Source organism: Salvia miltiorrhiza, chromosome 3, assembly GCF_028751815.1.
Source record: "Salvia miltiorrhiza cultivar Shanhuang (shh) chromosome 3, IMPLAD_Smil_shh, whole genome shotgun sequence".
Lineage (NCBI taxonomy): Eukaryota > Viridiplantae > Streptophyta > Magnoliopsida > Lamiales > Lamiaceae > Salvia > Salvia miltiorrhiza.
The window spans coordinates 16854551-16863488 of record NC_080389.1 but is presented as its reverse complement, the minus strand read 5'-3'; the positions used below and the strand labels follow the sequence as shown (position 1 = coordinate 16863488).

General features: G+C 34.6%; 2 protein-coding genes across 2 annotated transcripts; both read left to right on the top strand.

Annotated features, from left to right (window-relative positions):
- Positions 1-1771: 1771 nt before the first annotated feature.
- LOC131017897 (uncharacterized) lies at positions 1772-4701 on the top strand. Its single transcript, XM_057946634.1, has 6 exons — positions 1772-2058; positions 2568-2629; positions 2786-2921; positions 3011-3083; positions 3786-3851; positions 4216-4701. Exons 1-6 carry the CDS (start codon positions 1874-1876, stop codon positions 4429-4431), a joined length of 738 nt encoding a protein of 245 aa, XP_057802617.1. The 5' UTR covers positions 1772-1873; the 3' UTR covers positions 4432-4701.
- Positions 4702-4861: 160 nt separating this feature from the next.
- Positions 4862-5713, top strand: LOC131017896 (uncharacterized). Its single transcript, XM_057946633.1, has 2 exons — positions 4862-5383; positions 5476-5713. The coding sequence occupies exons 1-2, from the start codon at positions 4910-4912 to the stop codon at positions 5479-5481; spliced, it is 480 nt and encodes a 159-aa protein (XP_057802616.1). The 5' UTR covers positions 4862-4909; the 3' UTR covers positions 5482-5713.
- The last annotated feature ends 3225 nt before the right edge of the window (positions 5714-8938 follow it).

The following is an 8938-nucleotide window of genomic DNA, read 5'->3' as shown; positions in this document are numbered from 1 at the left end:
TTTTCAATTTTTTTTAAAAAAAATAGGTATTTTCGGGTATTAGGGTACCCTAATATCAAAATCGGGTAATTCGGGTACCCTAATACCCGAAATACCCGATTTACACAGTTGACTTGGAAGAGATGAATTTTACCGGGTAATTTAGGGTACCCGAATACCCGACTCGGGTACCCGAGTCGGGTATTAGGGTACCCGATTTCATTTTCGGGGTCGGGTATAGGGTTTAGGGGTTTTTCGGGTTCGGGTACCCGAACCCGACCCGATTCCCAGCCCTAATTCAGGAGGCAGGAAAACTCCACAACTGCACCACCATCCCTGTTCTTAACTTATTCCTCTCCACAATGTTGTTCCAATTTCCATTGATCACGTACCTCTTCCAGCCCTTCTTTTTCTTCGCCATATCCCACTGGCACAAGTTCACCGTCTCCCACTCCAGAGACGGCTCCACAATCTTCACCTCCATGTAATTCTTCTTCTTCTTTCTGCCCAAAGATACCGTTATTCTTTATCATGAAATTGCATTCATGCATTTTTGCTATTGAATTTCAGAATATCGTAATTGCGAATGAGACGTAGTTGTAAAGCAATTTTGAGAACGCCGAAAAACGGAGGCATATTTGATAAATGCAAAAGAGAGAAAAGTGTCAAGTGGGAGAATTTGTTACGCAAGAAGAGAGAAACATGTATTTTTTTTTTTTTTTATGGATATGCGTATTTATATACTGTGATTTGATTCAGTTATTGATAATGGATAGTTACAATGTTAGTGGGTGTGTGCATATCTAATAGTGGTTTAATATATTAAAATATTATATCAATTTTATTCCATTTGTTATATTATTTCAAATATTATTGTATGCAGTGGGATCATTGTATGAAACTGCCGTTAATCATCAGGAAATTATATTTCAGTAAATATATTATATTAAATAGGTTTTTAGTTAGTGGGTTTACATTGATATTGAATATCACTATTTTCGTGGAATTTGTTGTGATGCGCCGATGCCATCAATATATTTATCCTTGACATGTTTCTTTATTTGCTATATTGCCATAAAATTGGCGCAAAAAAGTTGATAATCAACTGCGTTTTCATATATTAATAGATTAAAAGTTAAAAATCAAAACTAATTTTATAGATGAGTCAAGTCAATGCAGGCCTTGACTCATAAGTAATCATGAAACATAGATGGTTCGAGGCCTGACTCAACCAACATGGATGGTCTTAAAATTAGTATTGAAAATTTATAACCTGAAAAAACTAAGTTTTAAAAAGAGTGAAAATTTAAAATGCTCATTTTCGTTAAGTTATAATGAAAAATATCCACTTTTATAAAATTATTGTGTTTATGCCCAAATTGACTAAATTATCCTTAATTGTCTTAATGCGGACGACAACTTACTTTTTCGGCTGACAACATACTTTTTTATTGTAGCAAATTAAAAATTTCAATAAAAAAGTAGCTCGCCGGTTGAAAAAAGAGGTTTTCGTCTAGGAGGCAACCTCAAAAAGTAGGTTGCCGCTCTGACGGCAACTTACTTTCCCGACAACAGATAATTTTTTTTACACTTTTGTATTTGTGTTAGAAAAAGTGTAAGACTTTACATAAAAAATTATGCAAATTCATCAACATTTAAAGATAATTTCGAATCTTTACTTTAATTTGAACATTAAGTTAATTTTTTTTATAAAAATAATATTTTAAATTAGAAGTTATAAATATGTGCATTTTAATCCATAATTGCACAATCCGACAATTCAATAGAACCGACCCGAGCCCAAGTAGATTTCCCCTTCCCATTCTTTTGGCGCCAACTTGCCTGGTACATATCATAGGGCTTTTCTTTGGAATTCAAATTTAGGATTGGAGAGATGGTGACAAAGCGCGCTTCAAAGAGAAGACGCAAGAACCACAACCTTCCTACTCAACAAGAGGAGCAAGAGCAACCGCCACAAGTAGGAATCGACGCCGATACCAAAAATTCTGCACATGAGTCTCCGGTGGTCGTGCTTGCTCACGGCGCCGGAGCGCCTTCCTCTTCCGATTGGATGCTTAGGTAGCATTTTCTCACCCATCTCTGTACCTGCATGGGGCGGGTGTGGCCTGTCTTTAATAAATTTCAGGTTCGAGATTTTGAGAAGGCAATTTTATATCATCATGTTTGATGGTGAGGGCACTTGCCACAACGATTCACACAAAATACCGACAATTTGAGGATTTTATAAAAATAGGGGGGAAAAAGAAATTTTTCTTGGTGGGGTCTAAAGCCCCCTAGATGTTCGTGCGTTCGCTCATGTATACATGCTCTTTTACATTTGTGTTCCTGTCCATTCTGAAAATTACAGATGCTGATTGTTCGAAAGTTCCTGGCTGCAAAATAATCTGCTTTGAATTCACCAAATGCAGATTAGTTTTTGAATAGTATTGTTATTTGGAAAGAGCAAATATATGAAGTGAAATAATAAGTTTGGAATTCAAATGTGGTGTGAACTTTAAAAGAGGGTGAGAATTCTCAGTTTTTTGGGGCCTGAATAAGTTTTAATCATGAATTTGTGATTTCTGCAGATGGAAAGTTATGCTGGCCAAGACATTAAATGCCGTTGAAGTAGTGACATTTGACTATCCCTGTAAGTACATGAACCTGAGATGACTTTCAGGTTTTAAAATTTAAACTACAGAGAAGTAGTGATCTTAGAAATTTTTAGACTGGAAAGCTAAAGGAGGCTCTGAATTGTATTTTTCTACTTAAATTGAGAATTAGTGGATTTTTCAATTGTTGGCAGACATTGCTGGAGGGAAGCGAAGAGCTCCACCGAAGGCTGAAAAACTGGTTGATTTTCACTGTGACATCGTCAGAAAGGCCATGGCTATGTATCCAGGGCATCCGCTGGTTTTGGCTGGGAAGTCCATGGGGTCGAGGTAACGTTCAAATATTCTCTCATTTGCAAGAATGTTATAGTTGTTTAAATTTGAGCTTATGATAACTGAATTATCACTTAACTATCCAGGGTCAGTTGTATGGTTGCCGGAGAAAAAGATGTCTCTGCATCAGCTGTAGTTTGTTTGGGATACCCATTAAAGGTTTGCCATTTACATGACAGGATAGCAGTATATTTCGTTTCTCTATTTTGATATGACGTGCTTGCCCTAATTAATGGAGAAGCGCCTTGTCGTGGATGGTTGCCTGTTCATGGAAGAAATGGTTGATATTTATGAATCTAAAGTGGTAATTTCCGAACATGAACATCTTAACTTCATGCTTGTTGTTTGCATATAGAAAAATTTAACGAAACCTGGTAGTACAAATATGGTATTTTGTTTGTATTTTTGCCTTTTCATCAATCATTTAGTTTCCCCAAATAAACAAACATGTGATGATGACTGATATAACACATGAGATACATACCAGAACCTTGAAATTTTACTGATATTTGCTGCTCTGACAAAGTTTATCATACGAGTTGGGTTGGTATTTTGTGCATCAAATTCTTACAAGAAAGGTGCATCGACCGTGATGTAGTAGATTCTGACATCCATCCAATTAACCTCTCAGATTCTAGCCCCAATTATATGATTCTGTAAAATTTTCTGTTCATCATGTAATCAATCTAATGCTAGTTTTTGGTGTTACTATGACCTAATGTGTCTTGGTTTTGTTTCCACACTTTAGACAGGTACATGGTTTACACCAGCGTACATGTCTAAAGTGTATCATAGCTTTTATGGAATTCTCGCGTGCAAAGTATATTTTATATTTTCTGACTTGAGGTGCTAATATTTTAGGGCAGGAATGGTGCAGTGCGGGATGATACTCTACTACAACTTAAAGTCCCAGTTATGTTTGTGCAGGTAAGTTCGTCTTAGTTCACCTGAATAATTGTCCTTTTATGTGGTATGATATTCCAATAGCACGACACAGGTCGAATGTTATTTAGCAGGATCCAAGAACCACTAACTCAACGAACCACTAACGCAACGTGGCCAAGTTGCGCCAGAAACTATTTTTATTTTTAATTGAATCAAATGGGTTTGTTACAATTTTAGAGGGGGGGCTTGCTAGAATTGATCTAATGGCTTTATGTACTATTATGTACCAACTAGATTCTTGAATAAATACTTGTTACTGAATTTCTGTGTTCATTAATCTTTTAAACTTCACTGAATTTGCTAATTATTATTTTAATTTACTGAATTTCGTATTTATTACTTAAAGGGTAGCAAAGATGGGCTCTGTCCACTGGAAAAGTTGGAAGCTGTAAGAAAGAAAATGAATTCTGCGACTGTGTTGCATGTCATCGAAGGGGGTGATCACTCATTCAAAATTTCCAAGATGCATCTTCAGTCTACAGGATCCAATCAAGAAGAATCAGAACAGCAAGCCGTTGAGGCTATTGCAGCATTTGTATCACAACATCTGAAAGAGGGGTGATGTCTTGGTGCTGAACAGTATTAGCTTTTGATACTATATTTCGTAATTATCTTAGTACATATTATAGATTAGTCTTCTATAGCTAGTTTTGGGATTTTGGACTAAAAATGAGGTAAAATATGAAGGTCTAATTCTTTCCACCTTTTGCCTCATTTATATTGGCTTATGTAGCACGTTGTTGTGCAGCACAAATATTGTATATGGCAATCTCTAGTGTGACTGAATATATATATAAATTAAGAAGTGGGATTTGTTCATTTTCCTACTATTGTTAAAGATGCTCATCTTCTGTAAGTATTTCTTTACAATAGCGGTGCAGAATTGTTCTCTCTTTAAAAAATGAGCTGGTTAGAGTAAAATGAAGCAAGCAGAATGTATAAGCCAAGAGTGAAAGCAAAAATAATTTCTATTCATGGCAAAGAATGAAATATATGCTTTGTGGAGTGGGCTTGGGATTAAAAGAGAAGATTTTTAAAGTATGATTGAACACCAACAATCTCTCTTGTTTGTGTGTATCTGTCTATCTATATATAAACACACACACACAATCTTTATCATCTCTATCAACACAGATTTGGAGATTGCGGCAATGGCCTCTGCTCAATCGCAGCAAAGTAGCCACCAAATCGAGCACAGCACCTATCACAGGAAGATCATACGCGACGACAAGAACAACTCTACCAACACACATGAGCACTCTTTGGGTGACAAGGTGAAGGACATGACCCATTCTGCTTGGAAGCTGTTCGACCACCACGGTCCCAATGACACGCAAGTGGAGATGAAGAAAAAGAAGCAGCACGAAAGGCATTGCATCTCCAAGATGATCGGGCACGTGAAGAACTTGAAGAAGAAGAAGATGAAGAAGAGCAAGGAAGACAGGTACAGAGGAATCAGCAGCAGTGACAGCGAAAGCAGCAGCGACAACGACAATGACATCACTAAGAAGAAGGTAACCTACTTCGATACTTAATATATATCACTGCTCTATAATAATATTGTTGTAGCAACTTTCAACTGAACTAGTTTTAATTTTGTATGCAGAAGTAAGAGAGAAGGGTGTCTGGAGAAATATATGCGATAAATAAAGAAAATAATCTTGATTTCTGTGTGTAAACCTACAATTACAAATGATCTGAACATCCTTACTTAGAAACTAGAATAATGGATGTTGATATCTCTGTCATGAATGTGAGATGAGAGAGCCTAACTATATTTGTATTGTATACAAATGAAATTAAGTGATGTATGCAGCATGTATGTCTCCAAGATTTGGTCATCCTTATTCATGTTGTTATTTTATTCATTTATTTAATGAAAAAAAAAACAGCAAAAAAGAGATGTGGAGGAAATTTGTTATCCTATTACACTAATGGGGATTAGTATTGTGGTGCATGGTGGAGCTATAAAGAAGTAATTGACCACAAGAATTCTAATACTGTATTCTTTCCCTAAAAACACATACGTTCCCAAAAATATTTACTTTTCATTTTTGGATACTAATCTGCTCACAATAAAAACGACTCATTCTTCATTTACACACACTCATCTAATATTTATTAAAATTTGTAAAAATGCAGCATGTTTTTAAGGGATCTAGAGAGCAAATTTTAATAAAAATAACAAATGAATAGAAAATAAGAGAAAGAAAAGAGAACACTAATACGTGTTTGGTTGGTAAGAAATTTGGTTCGAGAAGTACTTGAAAAAGTGAAAACATTCCTTAAATAGGGAATTAAACTTTCTAAACTTCTTATCTTGTATAATTGTATTGTATATATTTGAGAATCTCTGTGTCACACCATTCTATTGTCTTTAATAATTTTTATAAAAATTGGATATATAATTTTGCAAAATAAAATAGAAGCAATATAACGCTTCAAAAAAAAAAAAAAAATTGAAGCAATACAAGAAGTTGGACCTGGTAAGAGCACATAATATTTTTGTGGGGATAGCTATCTCTAATCTGAACTCCCAACTACTTGGATGGAATAATTGGAGCAAGAAATCATAAAAATATAAAGTAGAAGTATTAAAGAATGGAAAGGGCCACTACATTTAAGACAGAGAAGCGTGGTCCTTTTATTTACTCACAATTTAATTGGACATTGTCAACGAATTTATTCCCTTCACCAATATTGTAATAATAATATTTCGATAACGGTTAGCAGTCGTCTTAATTTTTGAGGACAACAATGTTACATGTTTGCTTTTCTTGAACAGCATATGTGAAAGGGGTAAAAGGGAGATTAAATGCACAAAAAGTTATGAGAAATCACGAGTTAGTGATTTGTTGTAACACGGCATTTATATTCGAAAACAAACGCCAACGCATTCTGTAAAATTTATAATTTGAAAAAAAAAAACAAAAAAAACAATTGTAGAACAGACCGTTCAACTTTTATTATACATGTATAAAATGTGCTTAAAGATATTTGTGTTGAAATCATGGAGATAGTTTAAGGTAGGGACGGAGCCAGGAATTAAGTTCAGGGGGGCGGGGGGAGGGGCTGAATTTGTATGGCCCTCGAGAATTTTTTTTTGAGCTTCCATATATTTAAGGCATTTTTTTTTACTAAAATACGAGTATAATAGTAATAATAACGAACAATATTTTTTTGAACATTTCGTATATTTTAGGCATTTTTTATTAAAAGACAAGCATAATCTAAATAGCAAACAATTTTTTTTGGGCATTTCATACATTTTCTATTAAAAGACAAGTATAATAATAATAGTAATAATAATAATGAACAATATTTTCATAGATTATATAGTTTTAAATAACACGATTATCCTTAAGTTAAGTATATATGAGTGAATATAACAAGCAAATCAACTTTTGTATAACCAAGTTTCACTATATTTTATTAAATGAATTTTGTTTAGTTCAACTTATTAAATTGGATTTTAAGTAGAAATTATATTGGGCTCCATCATAGAATGAGCCACTAAAAAAATTGTATACACGTATATAATTAAATAAAAATTTATATAAATTTATATATTTATGCATATATATACATAAACAAATTTAATTTTTTTTTTTTGGGGGGGAGGGGGGGTTGGCCACTACCAGCCACCCCCTATCTCCGTCTCTGGACTTTAAGGGATAATAGTTCTAATTTAATAAGTCACATTTTTTTTATTTGAACATTTCAATTTAATGGTCATTTTTTAAAATAAAAAATTAGTACATAATAAACATATGTATTTAACTCATTATTTACACTAAATGTCATTGTAGACCAAAAATAATTATTATCTTTTTTTTAACTTAAAAAAATATTATCATTCTCTCTCCTATTATTTTGACAAATATACCCTTAAAAAATTATCTTCTTTCTATTATTTTTATTATGAAGGGATAATTGCAAAAAAACACACGAACTTTCACACTTTTTCTATTTTGCACATGCACTTAAAATTCTGCCTCCAAATACACAAAATTTCATTTCTTTCTGATTTTGTGCATGATGAATATTTTTTTAGAATGATTCGTTAATATATTTTTGTATCATTGTTGTAGAATTTACACAATGTCCAACTGCGCCATTTAGGAAGACTTCTGTTTAAGCCACGTAGACAATTCTGACTTCTGCCTCAATTTTCATTCGTCGAAAATATTTATCGTATGCAAAATCAGAAAGAAATGAAAGTTCGTGTATTTTGAAGTAAAATTTGAATTTTGAAGTCATGTGCAAAACTAATTAAATATGTGTGAAAGTTCAAATATTTTGGCGCTATTAACCATATTATAACTATTTGTTTGTTAACATCCACGCCCTATGGCCTAATAAATTGAGATAGAGAGTAATAAGTATGGATCATCACATTGCATCATTCTGATCTACACAAATTCCCTTCTTACGATGAGAGTGATGACAAATTTAGAGGAGAAAGACCAACTCTTCACTACAAGAAAAGAAGGATATAACGACCAAGTTTAACGACCGAAAAAATCGGTCTTTAAAAAAGCGGTCTTAACGACCGAATATTTAATGGCAACGACCGATCTTGATTTTGTTTATTTATTATTTATTTTTGCAACTTAACGACCGAAATAATCGGTCGTAAATTGGTGACACGGTTTCAACGACCGAATTTCGGTCGTAGATTAAATTAAAATATTTTTAAATTATTTTTAACGACCGATTTTCGGTCGTTAGAAACCTGAATGAAAAAAATAATAATAATAAATATAGCAACGACCGATTTTCGGTCGTTAATTCGAAAATCGGTCGTTGCTGAACGGTTTTACTTAGGGTTTGCTTTTCCTTTCCCCAATTTTCCCTTAGTCGATTTCCGCCTCCCTCCCCACCGATTTCCCCGTCGCCGTCGATTCTCGCCGTCCGACGACCCCGGCCGCCGCCTGCTTCCCTCCCCGATGAACGGCCACCTCCACCGACCTCGACGCCGTGCCCGCTGTGCCGCTGTCCGCCCAGTGCGCCGCTGCCGCTGCTTTTCGCCTGTCGCCGGAATCGCCTCGCCCTCGCCGCCGTAGGTA